The sequence below is a fragment of the Drosophila tropicalis genome, unplaced genomic scaffold (assembly GCF_018151085.1).
Source record: "Drosophila tropicalis isolate 14030-0801.00 unplaced genomic scaffold, ASM1815108v1 contig_878, whole genome shotgun sequence".
NCBI classification, from domain to species: domain Eukaryota; kingdom Metazoa; phylum Arthropoda; class Insecta; order Diptera; family Drosophilidae; genus Drosophila; species Drosophila tropicalis.
Window position 1 is genome coordinate 10862613 of NW_027173374.1, and position 22619 is coordinate 10885231.

The 22619-nt window shown below is 37.8% G+C and overlaps 3 protein-coding genes and 1 non-coding gene across 4 annotated transcripts in view; 1 reads left to right on the forward strand and 3 right to left on the reverse strand.

Annotated features, from left to right (window-relative positions):
• Naam (Nicotinamide amidase) overlaps positions 1–10597 on the reverse strand; it is a 28230-nt gene extending 17633 nt beyond the window's left edge. The window contains exon 1 of the mRNA XM_068300239.1: positions 10450–10597. Within this exon, the coding sequence (XP_068156340.1) occupies positions 10450–10462 (13 nt within the window). The 5' untranslated portion in view covers positions 10463–10597. The remainder of the gene's footprint in view (positions 1–10449) is intronic.
• On the forward strand, positions 9537–9609 carry TRNAV-CAC (transfer RNA valine (anticodon CAC)). The gene has a single exon. It is a non-coding gene; the product is annotated as a tRNA-Val (tRNA).
• A 673-nt stretch (positions 10598–11270) lies between the features above and the next one.
• On the reverse strand, positions 11271–13746 carry LOC137583822 (transmembrane protease serine 9). The gene is made up of 6 exons (XM_068298961.1): positions 13728–13746; positions 13587–13673; positions 12046–13522; positions 11874–11984; positions 11499–11811; positions 11271–11429 (listed from the first exon to the last, which is right to left on the reverse strand). The coding sequence occupies exons 1-6, from the start codon at positions 13744–13746 to the stop codon at positions 11271–11273; spliced, it is 2166 nt and encodes a 721-aa protein (XP_068155062.1).
• Positions 13747–18761: 5015 nt separating this feature from the next.
• On the reverse strand, positions 18762–22058 carry ort (ora transientless). Its single transcript, XM_068299435.1, is given in 6 exon segments — positions 18762–19196; positions 19261–19293; positions 19295–19920; positions 19980–20434; positions 20499–20588; positions 21826–22058. Coding segments are annotated over 5 exon segments (1470 nt in total). The 5' UTR covers positions 20570–20588; positions 21826–22058; the 3' UTR covers positions 18762–18911.
• Between the last annotated feature and the right edge of the window lie 561 nt (positions 22059–22619).

The window sequence follows — 22619 nt, forward strand, 5'->3', positions numbered from 1 at the left end:
TTTTTGTTTTTGGTTGTATTTTTTTTGCCGCATTGGTTGAAAAATTTTCGCGTTACGCGTTGCTGATGTTGACGCCCAGATAACACACTAGCAAAAATACCCCAAAAAGTAGACAAAAGTGCAAGGAGTGTGGAGAATCGGAGAAAGGTAAAGCGGAATGATGCGGAACTGCGCATAGTTTTTGGGTGTTGCTTTAATGGCATCGTTCGGATCGTTGAGTTTACGCTTCTAAGGTGGATAGGCACGCACAGTGCATCTAGTTTGATGGCCTTTTACGAATTTCGATTTTAAACTAATTGGAGCTTTTACATAGTTAGAAATTATTCAGAAAGCCATACACCAGACAGACTTTCCCAGCATGTAGAAGCGCATTTATGACTCCTAATAGTTCTCAAATCAAGTTAAATACTTACTAAACTAACTGAACCATAAAATAATATTTACTGGATAGTTCATATGTATCTTGATTAAAAGTGCACTTAAATATGATATTCATTTTTATCTTTCCCTCTTCTAGTCTGCTTAGTCTCTATACAACTCTATTCAATAAACACAATCTCTCTCTATGTGTGTGTGTGTGTGTGTGTGTGTGTGTGTGTATGGAAGACTTCTAATACGAGTTTGCCATCCACACACAATTACCCATAAAAACCCTTTAGCATTACACTAAATGTGCCCATTGCAGCTTATCCCATCCACTTTTGCTGCCCCTCTCCTAGCTTATGTTAGAGTCCCTTCCCACATATAATAAAAAGGGCTAAAGGGGAAGAAATGGGGGGAATACGAAATAAGAGTCACCACGAAACCAAACTCAATTTTGGGCTGAAACAACCGAAATAGTCGCCAAAAACTTCAAATGGCAAATGGAGCACAACTTCATTTAAAAGGCATTACGACAGAAAAACACATTTTGTCCAACAGTCAACAAGCAACAACAGTTTGCACCTTTTTTCGGCCAAAAGCGACGACATAAACGTTGTTTTGTTGCCTGTTGGTTGTCGCTTGTTGGCTGATTGCGGCGCTAAGCGATGCCAAGGAGTAGTGGGAGGGTGTAGGTGGCTATTAGCATTTTTTATGCATTAATGACAAGCCACAAAAATGGACACATCGTCATGCATATGAATGAGAGAGAGTGAACAGGAATTGAGGCAAAGCAGGCGAATGGACCTATTAAGAGGGTTATCCTCATCCTCATGTGTGTATGTTGATTTTTTGTTTGTGTGTGTTTATCTGACACAACAACTGACAATAGACACACTAAAACTCATCACACTGTGCAGGATCACAGTAAAAGCAAACCAAGCTTAACTAAATTTTCTTTAAATTGATTGAAACGGAATATACCCTGGGAACTGCATTTAAAGGATTAACAGCTAAAAAGTATGCTATGAAATTTTTAAACTACCGATAAGTAATATAACTCTGGAAATTGTTTGTAATTTGCTTTTAACTGATACAGAATTATGCATCTCATGATCCTGTTTCATTTCATTACGCGATATTAGTATTCTTTATATAAGTGTGGTTATTTTATGCAGTCATTTGATATGCCTTGCTTTGAATATCTATACCCATTAGTTATCCGACTTTTACATAAACAAAAAAGCAAATTAAATTTTTGACAAACTGCGCAGTAGTTGTCGGTTGCAGTAGATAGATGGCGCCATTGTTGATAAGCCTTGGCAATTGCGGATGTTTTGAATAATCGATGCTTCCTGCTCTTTCAGCAAGTTCACGCTCCCATCTCACTGTAAACGTGAGTGTGTGTGTGTGTTTCTGTTTCCATGTGTATGTGAGCAATTTTTTTTCACTTTAGATTTTCCATCATAAATTTCAATTTTGAATCGCTAGCAATTTTTCATTCATATGCAGATATACCTCTATACAAATATATTTTGCGTTTTCCTATCTTTTTTTTATTTTTGGATGACTTTCCATGCATTTTTATTTGCCAATTAAAAACAGCCGCAGGATCTCGCTGTGCCATCAAATTGCAGCGAATTTAAATACAAATTGTTTGCCGCATTCTCCATTTTATATATGTATATATTTTCTTCATTTTTTCGGTTTGTTTTTTCCCCCTCTCTGCGGGGGTGCAGCACCTGTGCTCAGCCATCGCAAAGGTAAAATAGCAAAGCACACAAATTGCACAGTGTTGCATTTAAATTGCACATTGAACTTTGACATTTTGATAGCCTAGCATTTGCCAGAGCCCAGGACAGGCCCAGGACAGGCCCAGGCCCAGACCCAGACCCGGACTCAGCGATAGAAGATTGAAAGTTAGGATAACAGCAGTAGGCAAACATGAGCTCCGAGACCGTCGAAACCCAATTTATTGGCAAAATATGCAAGTGAAACGAATCGTAGTTAAATTGTAAACGAAATGTCAGATCCGTTAGCTATAAGAGTTAAGTTAGGGCCCATTTCCAAACAAAATGTCCCTGCTAGTTTACCTTATTGATTGCGTCATGAAATATTGCAAAGATTTGCAAAACAAATTTTACAGGCAAAGAGACAAACTGTTTGCTAGATAAATAGACAGAAACACGATTGCAAGTACATACTATAACACGATTCAACCGTCTTTGCTCTTACATTAAATACCTACAACTCACTTATAAATTGAAAATTTCTTAATAACAATTTGTCGACTCGATTTGTCGAACAACTTTGAAAAAACATATTCCAACTCGAAGGATATATGTAAATATTTAAGTGTAACCTTCACCAACTGTTTATAGGCTTACAAAACCATAAAAACAGTCTCGTTTCTAGCAACTGCAAAATACTGCATACTTTTTGGGGCAACGTTGATTGATACAAGACAAACATAATCAACCTCTACATCTGCCTTTAAGGTATCATATCTAGCTATTAGTAGGCTACACTATGTATAAATTTAACTAACAAAAATGCCCTCAAACCATTCATTTGCCTGTCTGGGAGATGATTTGAATTCAATTTTTGGGGCCACTTTAAATTGTCTTACTTTGCAGAGCCGGGTCAAATAAATTAAGTAGCTTAGGCAGAAAGAGATAGAGATAGGTAGGAAGAGATAATGTGAGACAAGGATATAGAGAAGTAGAGAATAAGGAGAGTGGTGGAACTAAAAGGGCCCAAAATGATTTAAGCTGCTTAAAATCACAGAGGCGGACCTCCCCTTTAGCTCAGCCATATAAAGTAATCAGTTGATGTCCCTGCTCTGTCCTGCCCTGTCCAGTCCCTTTTTGCTTCATTCGTCGCACAAAAGACAAAGTCTGCCTAATAACAATAAAAGGCTAGATAAGCAGAAAAACCAAAAAAAAAAAAAAAAGAAACCAAAAAACAAAGCAGGAAAAAACTAAGAAAACAATAAATTGGAGAAAGGAAAAATTGATCCTTAAAGCAGAAGCAGATGCCTTGATTGATTGATTGATTTAAATTAAAGACATCAAGTGATACTGGTGATGGGCAGTAGGTTTTGATCCAGGGGCTGGTCCTGGTCGGTGGGCTAATTTGTCCAATCAAGGACAATTGTAAATTGCTTTATGTTGGCTGCTTAACTTCATCGTAATGTCATTTCTTCAGGACACTTCATGTCCTCGTATTTTATGACACAAACAGGCGGCTCGGAATTTACGTTGGCATACCAAATAAACCAACAAATCAATTTGCCAGGTGCCAGAAAGGACACCAGCAGCAGGACCAGGCCTAGGCTCTGCCTACATTTTAGCTTCATTTCACTCTTGGTTGAGATTTATGAGCCAAGGGCGCGTGAGGCTGGAAAAAAATGCCAAGCAGAGAGCCAAAAAAAAACACAAGAGAAAACCAAACCAGACCAGAAACCAAACCGAGGCAGAGCAAAAAAAAAGTGGACGAGCAAATTGTTTTTGCTTAGCCCGGCGCCGAAACTTGCGCCTTGGGTCAGGAATTGAGCAGTGCGAGAAGCAGAAGCTCAAGCAGGAACAGCAGCAGCAGGATTAGGACTGGCAGTGCAAGTGTATGTCCGGGGTGATATGGCGGGGGTGGCAACTTTGGCTGACCAGTCAGCATTTATTATTTATAATAGTCGGTCCGGCTTTGCTTTTTGCCTGCCATTTAGTTTACCTCCACAAAACTCACTCCCACTCCTTTCACTCTGACTTGGCATTTGGCAACCTTTTCTAATAGATGACAGCCAAGCCCCCCTACCACCAATGGCCAGGCCAGGCTGTAGCAAACCCAATCCCCTAGATTTTTGTGCCACATTCAATTGCTTTACCCGTTTCTCATTGCTGCTGTTGCTTCCGTTGTTGTTGTTGGTGTTGTTGTTGTTATCACTAAACATTTTATTGTCACACACTTGGCACAAATGGGACTGGCAATGGAAATGAAAATGGGGGAACCAGTATGGGGAAAAGGGTCGTCGTCGTCGTTCTCATAGATCTTGCAATGGATTCGTTTTTGCTCTTTGGCAATCACGGCAGCAAATAGTCAACAATGTGATTTGTTTTTCCAAAAACTTGGGCATAATCAATTTGTAATGGAATTCGCAAAAAGTGATTGTTTGACAAAACACAGACATGAATTTTAAAAGAATAAAGAATGTATAGCATTCAGATTAGACAAGTTTCAACATTGTGACTAGCTTGTTATTGCTTAATTTATTAGAGCAACTTTAGCTGAATCGATAATTGTACAATAACTTTTAATAAAATAAGAGAAAAGATATTAAAACTTTCTAGAACATCGACTATGATTAAGTGGTAAAAACAATGAGTAGAATGCACTAAATATTAGCTTTATTGATCACTATAAAAATATAAAAGTTGTTTTTTTTTCCCCAGAACTTTGAAACTTTCTATTGCCAGTGGAATCTACAGATGCATTCTATTTAAAGATATTAAATATCCTAGAGCACTTAAGCAATCGACATAGGAATTTCTCTATTCATTTGCCTTTTTTATTTCTTTAGCTTTTGTGAATTTTTTTTTATGCTTTCTTGTGCTGGTCCGTTAAGCCTTTTTGGTCTTTTGACTTATTGGTTTTGCTTGGCCATTGTAAGTGAAAAGAAAAAAGAGAAAGAAAGAAAAAAAATATAGATACTACCCATTCCCCAAAGCGCAACGAAATATTCTGTTGCATTGACCGCTCTTCTTTGTGCCAGTATCCAGTGTCCTGTGTCCTGTTTGCCAATTCCCCCATACACATGAAAGGGGCGGCGGCTACTACTGTTTGAATGTTTGTTCACTGCCATGGCCTTGTGTCCTTCTTGTGTGTGTTTACAAAACTGTCATATATGTATGCGAACAAAGATAACACCCACACAGGCACACACACACACACACACAGGGCTCAGAAGGAAGGAAGAAGCGATGGTGTAGCTCTAAGGAAAAGGTCGCAATGGCGGCAACATAACACAAAATGTGTTGCACAACGGAAAAAATGCCCGAGATTGCAACAAGCGAAAAAGAAATTAAATATATATATATATCAGGTTACATATCGCACTATAGTGCCTTCTCTTTCCCTCTGGCTCTTTTACTCTTTTTGTACACAATGCGCTCTGTTTGTAAAACAAATTTGTATATCATTTAAATTGATATAAACAACATTCGAGAACGACGATGTTTGGTGTGCACAAACTGATACTTTGTAACAAAAAAATTGGATAATTGTTAACGAAACATAAAACTTTTTTAAATATGCATCAAAGCCATATTCAATTTGTATATTCAATTCTTTCTTAAATTTCTTTTTTTGGGTTTTTAACATTACTGAACAGAAGCAGATTCGTGCAATCGATTCCGATGACCAATACCATGAACTTAAAGTGTCTTAAAGGTCTTTTTAACCTACATTAAATGGTCGTTCAATAATTTATTTTTTCTATGGGTTTTCTTTTGTTTTGGAAACATTTTCATTGATGACTATCATCAATTCTCGTTCTGTTTATATAATGTTGATGATTTATTTGCGTAATTTATTCCTGAATAATTTGTCTTTCAGAAGAATTCAGTGATCCGATTCATGCGTTTCGATTCATTTAAACAAATTGCCGAATAAATGGTTAGACTGTAAATATCATCTTCCGGAAAACCTCTTGGAGGAGTTTTCTCAATAAATTCAAAACTGATAAAACAATGAGCTAAATGACTCGTTGGGTCTGTTAAATAATTAGCAATTTCTTAATACTAAATAGTTAATTTGATTAGAAGTTACTTGAACTTCACTTTAATATCAAAAAGTTAAAATTAACACAGTCCATTATATGATTATTGCCAGCAAAAGTGTATCTATATATTTTTGAGTCAATAAATAACACATTAATTGGCCCGCAAAAACTTTATCTTTCCGGTTATGGCCTCTTTTGGAAAACTCAGAACTCAAGTCAATTTTTAAATGCCTGACGTTGGGGCAATTTTATTGCAAGTTTTCATCGTTTCCATCTGTTTTCGATTTCAGTTTAAGTGCCACTGCCGCTTCTTGTTTTCAATTAAACGAACACCCCTTCCGTTTGCCACGCCCTTCTTGAACGAACCAACCACCCACCCACCTAACCACCCACCTACTCACACCGAACTGGGTACGCCCCAATCGTTGCTTTCATTATTACCAAACAAGAGCAACAACAACAATAACAACGAAAAACCATGAAAATTTGTAGCCGCAATATTGAAAATGCGCCGTATTTGGGTTTCCTCACCAAAGTAGCTTGACTATATACACACAAATTGAGCAACAAAACAATAACAAAAACAGCAAACATTTTTTAATTTTTAATACGACGTAGTCTATGCCCCTTATCAAGTTCGAACTGTGACTTTAACTTGAACTAGGTTAACTAAATAATCTTCCATTTATAATAATTCAGATGGAAAACCATTGATTTTGATGGTTAATGTACTCTTCTGGATGTGACTTTAATATACCCCATTCACTGTATGGCTAAAGGGTATAACAATCGGCAGCAGATTAAGTTCATGCCATGTTGCAGTTACAGTTACAGATTTTTGCCATATTTCTGCTCCCCTCCTCAAACACTTTACTAAGTTTTTTTTCCATATTCTTTTTGTTATTTTTATTTTTGTGTTGCTCTCCTTTAGTTCATATTCATTTTTGCTTATTTCTGTTAGTGTAGCCCAAAACAAATGTTGCCCGAAACCGATTTGGTAACTCCAACTCAGCCCCCCTTTTGATTCCTTTTCCACAGAGCTATTCTGGGCACCCTTTCAGACTCTTTTCGTTTGCGCTTTTCAGGATCATTGGCAACGGGTATGAAATTGTTGTTTGGCATCACCAAGAAATGAAGGCGAATGGGTGAGTAGTGGTGCAAACAAACGTTGCGAAAATATGTCACAACATTTGTTACACATTTTCGGGTCAATTTTTTATTGCAACGCCAAGTCCCCCAATCTCCCCTCCCTAAGTTTTGCCCCATTCCCCCACCCCTTTGCATACATATACATATGTATGTATGTAAGTGTGTGTGTGTATAGTAGTAAGCAACATTCAGTTACCCTCCACCCCCGTCCTTCACTCATATGCAGAAGCATTGTGTCGCAGCTGTTGGTAACTGCCTTTGCCTTTGGTTCTGTTCCTCTGCCCTTTTGCCTCTGGATCCGCCTTGGCCTCCACTGTTCCCCCTTTGGTTTTTTGTTGCCATGTCGTTGACACTAGCCTGTCTTTTAGTTTCATTCAATTAAAAGCTGCTCAAGTGGAAAATCGTAAACAGTTTGCCTCGAATAATGGTTTCACAAATACTGATGTCAGACAAATGACATTTTAATTCAAAACAAAGAAAAAGTATGCAAATAAATATAATCTATATAACATTTGCATTTCCTTTGGCATTTGGCTACTTGACGCACCCTGAGAAAATCCACAAACACCAGAAAGAATCCATTTGATAAACTTTAAAACTTGAATTCCCAAACTTCAAACTAGTAGTTATAAAAGTTACTTTGATTAGACCGCTTCACCTCATATTTGTGGATCGGAAATTGGCTTCTTAAGTTGCTTTATTCTGAAGAAATTTTCAGATACAAATGCAGTAGTGACTGCTCTCAGGAGACCTATATATCTATGTTTTCGACATATGGTCAAATCAGATCTTATTATATAGTTCGTGTATTAGTTTAATTATGAACTAGTGTGTCTTTCAAAAGAATTCTGCATTGATTCTTAAATTATAATGGATTTGGTTTGCTTTTCAAATGAATTTTACTCTTAATGCATAGTAAATGAACTCAGATTTAGTTGCACCTACTAAACTAACACATAGTCACATATGTATATGTATACATAACTACCTATGTATGTGTATAAACAATATAGTCGAGCATTATATAAACACGCGAACAAAGAGTATAACGAAAAATTAATTATGCACAACAAACGACAACGAGAATGACCCCCAACAGAGATAGAGATAGACATAGAGAATGAGAATGAGAACGAGACGTCGAATGGAGCAAACACGAGAACACACAAATCCAATGACCGCCCAGCTGTCCAGTAATTGTTGTTATAATTGTTATGTGCAATCCCCGTCTGCCCAATGCTCTCTCTCTTTCACCCTCCTTGGATAAACCTATGGACAACCTAACCCACCCAAAAACCAGTCACGATTATTGTTGAGCTTCATTTTAACCCAGGGCAGGGGCAGTGGCAGGAGCAGGGCGAGGTTTCTAGGTTCGAGGTTGGCAGAATGTCGACCGCAAATTAATTTACAACGTAAATTGCAAAATTGAAAATTATGTTGTAATTACTCAATTCTGACGTTTTTCCCATTGACCCAAATTTATGGGCCACACACACACCCAAATACACACACACACACTCTAGAGAGAGAGAGAGAGAGAGAGAAAACTAGAGAATAAGAGGAACCGAGAGAACGAGTCAGTGAAGCAATGGAACTAGCATACCAGCAGCTTCTTACCTACATCCATATCTGGAAGCAGCAACAGCAGCTTGAACCTTTGTGCCAATTTAAATGCGTAATTATAACGAGTACTAGAGAGCAGTTAGAGTTCTTGGAGCTGGGTGCTCGGCGCTCGGTGCTCGGTGCTCGGTGCTCGATGCTGGGCCTGCATATTAATTACGTTACGGTGAAAGAACCGACGATTGTAAAGGAGGAGGGAGGCAACAAAATCTTTTGCCATGGCCAAAGGCAAAGACAATTGGAATTTTAATCAAGGATCAGCATGGGTAAATTTATTTAAAAGGTGGCCAGGCAAGCAGCAATCCATTCCATATCCCCCCCACCCACCACTCCCCCATTTTGTGTCTCCTTTTGGCTAGCTGGTAATCTGGTCCGCATGTTTCAGGTATTTCAGCTATGAATACCTTGAATGCCTTTTGTGTATAATGTGGCATGGTCTTGGACAATGACTGTATGACGATGGGGCGAAGAGGGGAGTGGAGAGGCTAATTAAGAGTGGAATGACAAGCCAAAGAAGTTGTTCAATGGCATCATCATCATGATTGCTCCCCATTTACTATAATTCAATTCACAAGCAAATCAAAATCGAGTTGAAAATGCTTTTGAGTGGCCTTAAATCGATCGAGTCTCAACAGTTTCCGTAGTGTAGCGGTTATCACGTGTGCTTCACACGCACAAGGTCCCCGGTTCGAACCCGGGCGGGAACAGTAAACATTTTTTTTGTGGTTTTTTCTATTTGTAATGGAATGTTTTTTTTTTCTTTGTCAAAAACCACATTTTATCTTATTTAAATGAAAATTAGAATTATGCTGTTGTTGATTAAAAAATGCTAAAAGGATTTGTGTTAGAATAAAAGCATAGAAAAATGATTAGTAGGTCCGCCTTATGCTCTCAACCTTAAATATTAATTTTAAAATATAGAGCCTTCAGTTTGATAACAAAAATCATAAATTTGAATACAAAATATTTCAAGCATAGATCATATTTCATTTTTCTGAGTTATAAACGATAATCGAATTTTAGCATGAAAACCAATCTTATCAATTTCAATTAATCAATATTAATACTGGCCTAAATAACAAATTATTTACTATGTTACCAAAAAAAAATAGAAAAATTAATGACTCTCAAACAACGGAAATGTTTTCCCAGTTTTCACTTGAGTCAAAAACGCTGGGAAAACGCTATGAAAACGCGTCCAAAATTATGGAATTAAACCAGACCAAGTTCAAAGCTTTTACTGCGAGCTTAAAGCTGCAAAACCCATTTACACTTTGAAGAGAGTGAGGGAAAATAATTTCAAATACAAAATTATACGAAATAAATGTAATTGTAGGACAAACTTGAATTGAGTTTATTTATTACTCATGACCTTTACCAGAAAGTGTTTCTAAAGGGCATTCTCTCTGTGTCTCTTTCTCTCTTGTTTAACCCCTCACTACCAAAACATTGAAATGAGTCAGAGCTTTGGCTACTGTGTACCCACTCTCGCGTGTTGCCGAATCTTATCAATTTGGCTAAAAAACAAACACTTTTTGATGACTTACGATTGTGGATCATCTTGTTGAGAACTGGTTGTAATTTATATTATATTTGCACTTGTTGAGGTAGTCGGAAAATAAATTTATTTCCTATAATTGCCGCAAATTCGGATGTAGTCGCAATTTTGCCGGCAAAACGCGTGTGTCAGCTGTGAAAGCTTTGAGAGAACTGAAAACCTCAAGCCACCAGCTGACTTTCTACCCCAATCACATACATACATACATACACACATACATATGTATGTATACAATTATTATGAATGGGCCATGCTAAGCTTATCAGTTATTGGGGGGAAAATATATAATTATTACGTTATATTTGACCAAGTTTTATTGAATTATCTGCTGCGAGTGTATCACAAAATTTACCATAAGGCATATCAGTTATCACTTATTTCCGGGTGCCTAGTAAAAGCCACTAAAGTGCTCTGTTTAATGTTTATCTAATATAAAATTGATTTTCATGCAACTAAAGCATTGTATACGAATTAGTCGTAGGACCAGAAGGGGCACTAAAAACAAGTTGATTACAAGTTCATTAAACTATTGGTCAAAAGACTCCAATGAAAGTTATTTTCATGAAGCTCATGTATCTAAATGCTCTGTCTGCAATATTGTTTCAACAAATTGTACTTTGTGTTTATTACTTTTAAATTTTAAATAAAATAATTTAGATAACAAAAGCTATACAACAACTAATATGGTAAAACAAATAGATTTTCCGTTGGTTAATAAATAGAGCAAGCATTAAACATACGTAGACTAGTGCATATCTTAATCTAGACTACAAGTTATAACTATTTAATTAGGGATCAATGGGGTTAACTTTAGTCCCGCGTATGATCGCGTATCCAATCCAGATATTCCGTCACACGTGTATAGACACCTGGATAGCCGGGTTCGCCACATTTGTTGCCAAAGGATACAACGCCCAATTGGACCCAGTGGGAGTCATAGCGCATCATTAGAGGACCACCAGAATCACCCTAAAACAAAGAAACACACAATTTTGAGATCAAAAGAGACAGCGGGAGAATCTTTTATGCTAATCCCACCTGACAAGCATCTACGCCACCGTCGGAGTAACCTGCACATATGAAGTTCTCATTGATCGGCTGGAAATAGCTGCGATCGCAGTCCTCATTACGCCAAATGGGTAACTCGGCCTGACGTTGGCTCGTCGACTCTTTGCCACCATAATAGGTTGTGCCCCAGCCAACAACTGTGGCTCGGCGTCCTGGTAAACGTTCTTTAGGTGGCTGGCGAATTCCACGGGGCAGGCAAACTGGTATCACATACTTTGATTTGCGAACTGGCTTATCCAGCACCAAAATTGCAATGTCGTTGTAGAAACCAATACGGGAGAAACTATAAATGGAAGAGATTGTTATTAAAACACGTCGATCAGGAAGCATCAGCTCCAATCGTACCGTTCGTGAGTGCGCACTTCTTTGACGGCAAAGGTCACAGGATCTGATGGTTCAGCATCGGTGGATAGATCAATATCACCCAGACGCACTGTAAATTGACGGGCAGCAAATCTAGACAAGATTTTCAATGTGTTATATGGGTCGTACTCTATAGGGATCAACTTAAACTTACGGTTTCTGCCGGGAATCACGAGTGCAATGAGCAGCTGTAAGTATATACTTTGTGCCAATTAAGGATCCGCCGCACCAGAATTCCGTACGCTTTGGTCCATGCAAGAAAATGGCCGCCATCCAAGGCCATTGGCCATTTGGAGCCTCTACTCCACCGACAATACGCCCCGTTGAATACTCCTGTTGTCCACACTCATCCGGGTCCACAATATTATTTGCTATCTCATCGAGACCCTCGGGTTCCAGAGGCTCCTCTGTGGTTGTTGTTGTAGTGCTAGTCGATGGTTTTATTTGTGGTATTAAGACAAGACCAGAAGTGGGTCGCGTTGTCGGTCGGGCAGTGGTTGCTCGAACGGTTGTGCGTTTAGTGGTGTGTGGAGTAGTGGTTGTTAATGGCTTTCTGGTGGTCAACTTCAGAGGACGCTGCGTAGTCAAAACTGTGGAGGCGCTTTCCGCAGCCGAGGACAAGGGACAGCATACACCAGGAACAAAGAGACTCTTGAAGCAAAGTGATTCACGAAGGCTGCTTAAATTAAGAAGCAAAGCAGGGCAACTACTCAAGTCCTCACATCGTCCTGGACGACCACTTGGTGTTTTGCAGTAGTTCTCAACGTCTTTGGCAGTCCCAGCATCTTCGCTGGCCAAAGCCAGCTGATCCAAGGGCCGCAACGTTGTCGAACTGATTATGGGCACGCTAATGGTAGTAGTTCGTGGTGTTGTGGGAATTTTGATCTTTTGCTGGGATTGTTGAGATCCTGACACCACCTGAGTCTGGGTTTCCTCAGTGGGCTTCTTAAGTTTCTGCTTATTCTTGTTCTTCTTCTTTTTCTTCTTTTGCTTAAGCTCTTTGTTCTCCACAAACATGGGCTTACCGGCAGCATCGTTTGATGTTACATCAATGCGTTTTGTCAGTACTTGTATGGCACTCAGATTAGCCGGTTTACCAGCTGGCAACAAACTATTCGCGGAGAGTGGGGAATCCAAAACCTTTCCCGATACACCAGGTATGGCTGTAGTGGATGTCGTTGCCGTTTCTGTGCTGGAGTAAGATGAAGTAGAGCTATTCTCACTCTCCTCACTGGTACTTGTGCTAATTGTACTCGATACGCTGCTACTTCCATTCTCTGTCTTGCCCTCTTGCCCGCCTCTAGTCATATCGACCAGCATGTGCCCCACATGGTTTAAGGCACCCAAAGTTTCCGATATGCGATGGAATGTCGACTGGGAGAGCAAACGTGGCAGCGACATCGACTCATTGCTGCTGCTTTCAGTCTGATCTTCTTCACTATCATAGTACTCGCTGGAGCCTTCTATGTCCTCACCATCTTCGGCATCATCGTCATCGTTATCCTCATACGTAGAGGATACACCACTGGCACTACTCTCGCTGCCACTTCCACTGCTGCTGCTAGCTTCCAGAGCGGCGCTCAGCTGACGACCCAAACGCTTGTCGTGCAAATGTGGCTGAAAGAAAGACGCTGCCTTAATGGTTAATGGTTATGAATGTTCGTGTTGTCCACTAGTTCATGCTCAGGGACTTACCATCGTTTGTTAAGTGCAACGGTTGCTCATTGTCAATATCATCAAGGCCATCAATGACTGGTATACGAAAAATGCCAGCTACAAGAACTAAAAACAAAAGGTTTCAATTATTAAAACAGACATAACTTTATCTGGGCGTACATTCCAGTTTAAGATTCATTTATTTATTATAGCAAATATAGCCATAAACCACACGATTGGCTCCAGCAATTCTAGTTAGTTTGCACTGACCTGACTCACTTCCTTTTTTTGTTACTCGACTTATGCAAACCTCAAGCGACTGACTGATTGTATAATGTCGCAAATTGGCATTACGCACATCTCGGTAGACCTCCTAAATGAGAAAGTATGTCGCCTGATGTATGTATGTATGTACATACAAATGTCTTCCCCCACCAATGCGACTCTGTTCAACTGAAGCGTTTAAAGTTTATTTAACGTTATGTTTTTTTTCTTACTGTTGGTTTTGTTTACTTTGCCGTGACATAATCTTATTGTGGGATATCTCTTCGGGTACGTTTTGGCTGGGTGCTTGTTTAATGACTTGCCACTTTGCTTTCCTACATTTCCTGCAATAGTCCCTGATTATTCTTTATGTAAGTTTAACTTTTTACTTCAAGGTCGCCTGAAGATTTCACTAAACAAAAAACCCCAAGATACAAAAATTGATTATCTTTGTTCATCCGAATTTTGGGTTAAGCTGCTACAGTTTTTTTTTTTTTTTTTTTTTTTGTTGTTATTGTATTTTGCTTTTATTGCCAGGCTCATTAACATTTTTCGAGGTGTGCACTGCAACTTTGTCACTTTCACTTGGTATATAAAATTGCCCATACCAATGGCAATGCTTTTTATACCCTTTAATCGAAAGGTACTCGAGTTAATCAAGGTTGTTGAAATGCTTATGCCAAATATAGGGGGTATAAGCCCTGTATTAGAAAAATAATAGATTTCTAAAACTAAAAGTATAATTTTGAAATATCAAATAAAATAGAACAGATCAGAAAAGGTTTTGTATGCCACTCTTATGAAGGGTATATCAAAGTCGAAGTGCTCAATTATTGAATGGATTTTTTTTCTTTATCTGCTTCTTTCCACGCTTGCTGTTGTATACAATGAAATATTGGCCAATTATACAAAATACGAAAAGAAAAAACCTAGAGGGGGCTTATATAGAAATTATTTCTTAAATGTATGAAAAGTGAATGCCCCAGAGATAGGGGACCCAGACAAAAAGATGACCCAGAAAACAAATGTCACACTTTCGTCGAACTTAACGAGTGAAAATTTGAGAAAAATCTTTCTTTTTTTCGTATGTTGTTCATAATCAAATGTTGGCCAAATACTTTATGATCAATAAATTTTTATAAATTCAAATTATTTACACGCACATGCACACACACACACACACTCATAAGAAGAAAAACCCAATTGCAATGCTCAAGCAGCTGTTTCTAGTTATTCAACCAAACGAAAGTGAAAATTATCTACAAGTTTTTTTTTTTTCTTTAACCGGCCAAGAGATGTCAATGGTGCAGCTTGGAAAAACGGCAATTGAGCAACAATAAAAGCAACAGCTGCAATAACTTCCCAAATCATTCGAAGAAGGAGAAGGAGGAGGCTTTGATGGTGGGACCTGGAGGAGTAGGAGAAGATACTATAAAATTGTACACTTCATGGTCAGGCCATAAATAAGACACTGTTAAAGTTTTTAACCGGCGACAACATTGGCTACGGTTTGAAGTTAGTTTTTTCCATACATTGATGTGGTTTTTTGTTTCTTTCAGTTGCATAATCGATGGACAAGCCCGAGATGTTGCGGTAATACCAACTTATAGTAAAGAAAAATATATTCAAAGCGCACATACACGTACATGAGTATGTATGCCTGTGTGTAATTGGTGGTAAGCCAACTAAAGAAATGAGAGAGATGGAGCTAACCGACGAGAGAGAGTGTCCATCTACATAGCAAATTATGCTACCTAGTATCAACAAGACGAAAAGTATATTCAGTTGTATACTACATATATAAGACTTCATTTAAGTAAGCTGAACTACTAAACCAACCGATTTGACTAAGACATCAATTATTACTTATATCTTGAATGGGTTATTGTTTAGGGTATAATACAGTCGATTTTTATTTTACTTTTGTGATTGGCCTTGCAATTTGCATTTGGTCAACCAACTCGTTTTGTCTTTCATTCAAATCGTGACGTCATTTGACGGAAATGCCTAGCCAAAGAAAGTTAAACTCGTAGACTTAGTCACGTTTTGCAGGCGGTTAGGATTATGTATAGAAATATCTTATTAATTTTTTGCGTTGTATAAAACTAAATTGAAGTTGAGTTCATGGTAAACTTAAACTTTTGACTGTTCACTAAATTAAATTTCAATCATTACAAGAATTCCATTACAATTGTCCACAAAATACTTATACAAGTTTGTTGCCTAAGTCTTTTGTTTTCGTATGTTTGTTTTTTGTTTTCACATATTTAAATTAGCACACAAATTAACCATTTATGGATTACAAAATCATTTCAGTCAAACCGAACTGGGTTAATTATAATTAGTTGTCATAAAACTAATATGGTTATAATAAAAACTTTTCGGCCAATACCAACCTAGACTCAAGACATATGCATTTGAATGCATTTTTTGTTGGTCGTTGTTGTTGTTGTTGTCGTTGCTGGTGATGTTGTTATTTATATTGTTTAATAAAACATTAATTTTGTTGTATATTTTGTTTATTATTATTTAACACACTCGAACGAAAGTCGCCGCCGCTTAACAACAACAACAACAGCAGCAGCAGCAGCAACTGTGATGATGACGCTGACAAAACTTAACGAAAATGAAAGTGTTAAATTTTTTAGCCTTGGCTTAACTAATGTAACTAATACTTGTTGTTGTTACTGTTGTTATTACAATTGTCTGTTAATGGGTCTGGCCTTTATATTTATTCAATTGATTGCAAAATATCCAAATGCTGAAATGTAAAACACAAAAATTTCACTTATTATTGCATTCACAACATTATTGTAAATTTTTGCGATAACTTCGATTAAGACTCTGTTTATGTTTTTTAGTTTTTACTGCCGCGTCTGCTTCCGTATGCCGTTGCTGCCCGAGTTCAACTGAAATTGAAACTGAAAACTGGCAAAAGACAAAAACGACAAACGACAACCGACATATCCAATCCAAGACTTGTTGTCGTTGTTGCTTTTATGCCCAGCAGTCGCAGTATTGAAAAGTATATTCGATACGGGAAAATGCAACTCCATTTTAGATCCTTCTTTGCATTAGTCCTTCACTAAGTTGAAAGTCACAAACGAAAAGATAATTTGAAAGTTAAACCATTTTTTCTTTTTTGGCGAATGTTCAGGTTATTATAAATATTATACTTAGCTTCCACATGGTATAGGGTATTTTGTAGTCGACACTTCCATTTCAAAGTCACGATGGTTGTTTCTGTTGTTGCTGATGTTGTCGGAGGCGTCAAAGCCCAGCTTTAGGGGGGCTTTTGGGCTTTTGTTGGCTGCTGCTGCTGCTGCGTTTCGTTTCGTTTTGTGTGTGTGAAAGACTTGGCTTGACTCAAGTCCACATCGCTGCGGTAGCTGGCAGGCAGTTTTTACTTTCTTTATGCTTTTGTTAGGGTTATTGTCTAAAAAACAAAAAACAGCCAAGAGCAAGGCAAGCAAAAGAGAAGCATAGCAAGACAAAAAGCCAACTGAGAGGCAAGCACTATGATGAGTTTAAAGTTATATTACAGATTTTGGGGGTACTTAAGTTAAGACTTACATATATAGATTGCATATTTAAGTTAATTACGATTTCTAAACGTTTCTTTCTTGGTTTTGAAATTCAAAGCGTAAGCCGATCAATGAGTTTTATTCTACCTATCTTTAGTTGACGATAGCAAAGACATTTGTTTTCTTTTATTGCTAATATAAGTTATTGTGGAAGTTGCTAGATGTTGGGTATGTTTAATTTATCCATTTGAGATTTATGAAAAGAGCCCTGTGCTGATTTTTATATATATTATGGATATTAAGAATTCAAAATTAACAAATTCATACATTTTCCAAAATGTAATTTTTGCAAAACACCTTCAAAGTAAACCCCGTTGAACTCCACATGGACACCAAAGTAGACCTACCCACATAATAATCAACAATATGAAAATTCAATTTTGTTTAAGGTATTCCCCAGCATTATTTTTGCGCAACCTTCAGTTTGTATTGTTGATTTTTTAAACTCTTGAGTACCTATCCAAATAAGAGCGAATGTTCATTTGTTTTTTGTGTTTTGTGTTTCAAGTGAATCATCGATTGTTTGTGGTTTCCCCAAACTGTGTTGGCCTACTTCGAATGCAAATTAACATCAACAAAATATTGGTAAAACATTAAACAGATATAATCTATCATTATTTGTGGGGGAAACCATTGAAAAATTAAGGTTTTCCTATGAAATCCTTGAAATGTGAAACTTTATGTTGAGATAAAGAAAACTTGTCTCCAATATTTTATTTAAAATTCAAACATTTTGTTTTCTTCTTTTCATTTGTCGTCACTAACGACCGTGAAAATAAAAGAGGCAATGCAGTATGGAGCGTGTGACCAACATAATTAATTGGGTATTCACAAGACAGAAGAGAGAAAAAAAAGACTCCCTTGACTCAAAACTGGCCCGGCAACTGAAAACGAGTCATAGACAAAGCTATGTAGGTGAGTGTAAGTTGTAGAAAACTTGGCCCATTGTTTTGGCACTTTAAAAGAAAAAGCACATAACAAAAAACTTGTAACAAAAATCTGCACGAATAAAAAGTGTTAATGGGTGAGAAATTATGATTTATAATGCTGTTACTTGGCCTAGCTTCTCTGGAGTTGGTAGACCTTTGATAAGAATTTACCTACCTTTACTTTGAGAGCTTTGAACCGGCTAATTGATTGATTGATTTCTTCTAGTTTTTATTTACAATTAAAAGCATTTCTTGATCGAGAGACATTAAATTACATTTGACTTCAGACAGATAAATACGTTAATAACCTTTTCAAGTATTTAGGAATTTGAATTGTTACATATATGTTTAAATATATTAATTGTTTAAACACTAAGTATATCATTTGGATCAACATTTCACTAATTTGGCTAACTTTTCTTTTTGTTGTATAAAATTCGTTGACATAAAGCTTGTGCGTGAAAGCTTAAGTACTTAATAAGTTAATAATTATGTAGAGATACTTGTGAACAATTAACGTTTTCCTTTCTTTTTTGTTTTTGTTTCAAAAAGCCATAGAACATATTTACAGCATTGCCATAATGATCTTACAGATACTCATAAAACACAATCCAATAGATGCAATTGAGGCTGGCAAAGAGAGCGGGAAAAAGGACACGCGATGAGCGATCTATATAGATGGCACGCTTTAGCCGCTCTTGGGCTGGCGTAAGCTTTGGTTTCGGTAGCTCCGGTTCGTTCACAACTGGCGGTGGCGGCGGCGGGGGTGGAGCTATTATTGGAGTGAGTATTATGCGTGACTCCTGACGTGGAATCCACGGACCATCAGCATCCAGCGGGGGGCGGACAACGCGTCGAGTGGTGGTCACAACCTGGCACAAGGAAAAACAGAAATAATAAGAAAAGAATCCTTTTTCTTGTCAATGTCAAACTCACCCGTTTGTTTTTGGTCATCTCATCGAATATTTTTTTCGATTTTCTCGATCTTCTCATCGGCCAAAGGTAACATTGACGATTTGCCTGCGCCTGTATTGTTACTTCCTCCCGGTGGTGCGTCCGAGTCCTTCTTTGCGCCTGCTGTTCCACCACCACCGCCTTCGCCAGCAACTGGCTTGGGTGGATAAGCCATGGGTTTGGGTATGGGCGTATCACTTAATACAATGTTGATCAAACAGTATTCCATCAGGGCCATAAACACAAAAACCGTACAGACAGACATGAAGGCATCCACTGCTTTCAGATAGGAGACAGGTGGCAGCGATGACTGAGACTTGGCATGTTGCGTGGAGAGTGTCAATAGCGATGTAACGCCCAAGGTAACTCTCGCCGGTGCTGCCTCCGGTTTAATCCAAAACGAAACCCATGACATGATCACTATCATGCAGGTTGGTATATACGTATTGAAAACATAATAGACTAGACGGCGTTTCAATGTGAATACAACCTCGAGGCAAGTGAAGTTGCCAGTGGAATAGACCTGAGTACAATCGGCCGTTTCATTGCGTATGAGAGCCACTTGCGGTAGTTCAATATTCTCGACTACCAGAGGAGTATTGGGATCCCATTGGAAAATTAAATCATCTGTCGTATGGGACACTAATAACGATAACATAACAATATGAGAAGTAAAGACTGGATATGTGATTATAACTTACAGCTTTCCATTTGCAATTTGCATTCTTGAGTATCATGCGGATAAATCGCAAAATTCATAATGCATGACAGTTTTAGGGTTAACTTAACCATATACAGTATGGTCTTGTCCTTATATAGCCACATATAATGATTGGGTATGGTCATTGTTTGAAACGTAACCGATTTGGCATTCTTAAAAAAGGAGTCCGGACGCCACATGTTCTTTAGCCAATCCACTTCCAGCAAACGATATTCCTGTGTCATATTCTCGGGCAGACGTAGTCGATGATCTTTCCAGGTTTGAGCGAAAAACACATCTGCCACATAGGTCATTGAGTTCTCATCGATGGAATCCAAGCCCATAACGGTGACATGAAAGTACACAATGGTCGGCTGACCCTCTTTCTTGGGTGGACGCATTTTGTCATAACGTTTTATGTCCTCGGGAAGAATATCAGTTATGGCCAGACTTTGTCTACGTTAAAGCAAACTTGAAATGCATTATCGGCATCACAAAAATAACTGTCAGTGGAACTTACTGAAACTCTCCTTTGGCATAGTGTTTGAGGCAAATTGAGCAGATGACTAGAAAGATAAGTTGAGCAACCATTTTGTCTTTCTCCTTTAACCTGCAATTGAGGGCATTTATTTTCAAGATTATATATGTTGATGTCCTTGCTGCCCACCTGCTAGAAATATGGGTGGCTAAATGGACCTCGACCTTGCTCGTTTTTAAGAAGATCAAAGGACAAAAAGCCGCCCCTTCAGAAATGTTCGGTGTCACTTTGACATTGACAATGCATCGAGAGCGAACGATTGACACGGAACAATAAAAATAGCAACAATTATGCTGCTTACCGATGTAAATAAAATATACAGACAAAAGACAATTTCCTTTTCCCATAGCCTCGGCATTGGCACAGATGGCAACCCTGGCCTGGCAACGCATCCTGCTACCCCTTCTTCGAGAATAACAACAACTACACACACACACACACAATACCCGACTTAATACACAATTAAAGCCACTCGAAGACGGTCCGGGTCTGCCTCACTGCCGCGATTTAAGTGCCCCACGCGCGCCATTTGCTTTTCTTCTATGCCCCACGCCAATGCGAAAGAGCAGGCAATGAAAGAATCTGAATATGAATATGTACAGAAAGAGCTAGAGATATAGATATACAGAGAGCGAGGGAGAGAGAAAGAGAGAGTACAAGAAGAGCCCATTAGACAAGGACAATTGTCGAGGCACTTCTCCGTCTGCAAGATGCTCGTTGAGTTCGGGATTTACTCTCATTTCGGTTTAGTTATTTGATTTAATTAATGTGCTAAATTAGAACAACTAAATTTCAAAAAATAGTCGAAATAATTGTTAATTATTATTTAAATTTTGATTAGGATTCGAAATATAAACTGCATCTACATTATATCAGATTCGTTGGAATCTTTCAATATCAGATTGGTGGAATTCACTTCATCATGAGCTTAAAGCCTTTGCTTTAACTTGCATATTAAATTAAAGAATTTAATCCATGGAATCTTAGAAATTAGCTCTATATTTTAAGATTGTTTAAACTTTCAGAGTCCTTCCTAAGTCCTCCTGTGCCTCAAGGCACACAAATATATATTTTAAAATCATTAACTGACCATATGAAAAAAATATTTTTAAAATTAAAAAAAAAAAAAGTATAAGTATTTATTATTTGCTAAACTATATGTCATTTAAAGATTAGAAAGATTAAAAAAAGGTCTTAAAAAAGAGAACTACCAAAAAGAAATGATACACGCCAAATTCATGAATAGTCCTTGAGATGTATTTAAATTTAAAGATTTCAAACAGAGCCGATAAATAATATGTTTCTTTACCGTTAAGTTTACCCTTTAAATTCGATAATTCTTGATGATTTACGTTCTTAATTGATTTTTAAGCGCAGGAGCAAGATATGAAAATTTTCACAGGTTATTACATAACCATCAGCTAGATATTTGATTGAACATTTTAGTTTTGTTTTCTTTTTCGTATTTGTAATTTCAATACGCGGTTAGTTAAGCCAAGCAATTGATTAGGAAACTTTGAATTTTAAATTTTTGCTGCAATAAATATTTTAAATTTAAGAGATTTTTGTGAACAGATTAAATATTTGCACTGATATTTTATTTTCTTTTTTTGAAACCGTTTTCCACGTCCTCACAGTTCGAACTTTCGCTGACAACTGACAGTTAGAGGCTTGGAATTTGAATTTAAACGTGAACCGTGCAAGTTCAGCAGCCAAGAAGGAGGAGCAGGATGCAGAATGTGCTCGATGATGAGCACGATGAGGTTGATGATGATGATGATGACGATGATGGGGATGATGAAAATGTGCGAGAGCTAAGCAAAAGTGAAAGGCAAGACATGTCTTTAATTCTTTGTTTTTTATGGAATGCGGGAAAGACATATCTAATACGTCTATATATAGGACAGTCAAACATCAACCCTGCCAGGGCTGGCATCCAATGAACAGATACATATACATATACATATACATATAATACGCCTGTTTGTCTTGTCTCAGTCACTTAACATAATTTTTTGAAGTACTTTGGCATTGCGTATGCCATGCATAATCTGCACTGGGGGGATTCTGTCGTCATCGACAAGATGCACAATATGTATGAAG

What these genes read in the sequence shown, in the direction of transcription:
- LOC137583822 (XM_068298961.1), bottom strand. An exon ending in GTTGCACTTAACAAACGATG is followed by an intron (nt 13,523 to 13,586) that starts GTAAGTCCCTGA and finishes CCATTAAGGCAG; the next exon opens with CGTCTTTCTTTCAGCCACAT. An exon ending in GAAGTGCGCACTCACGAACG is followed by an intron (nt 11,812 to 11,873) that starts GTACGATTGGAG and finishes TTCCATTTATAG; the next exon opens with TTTCTCCCGTATTGGTTTCT.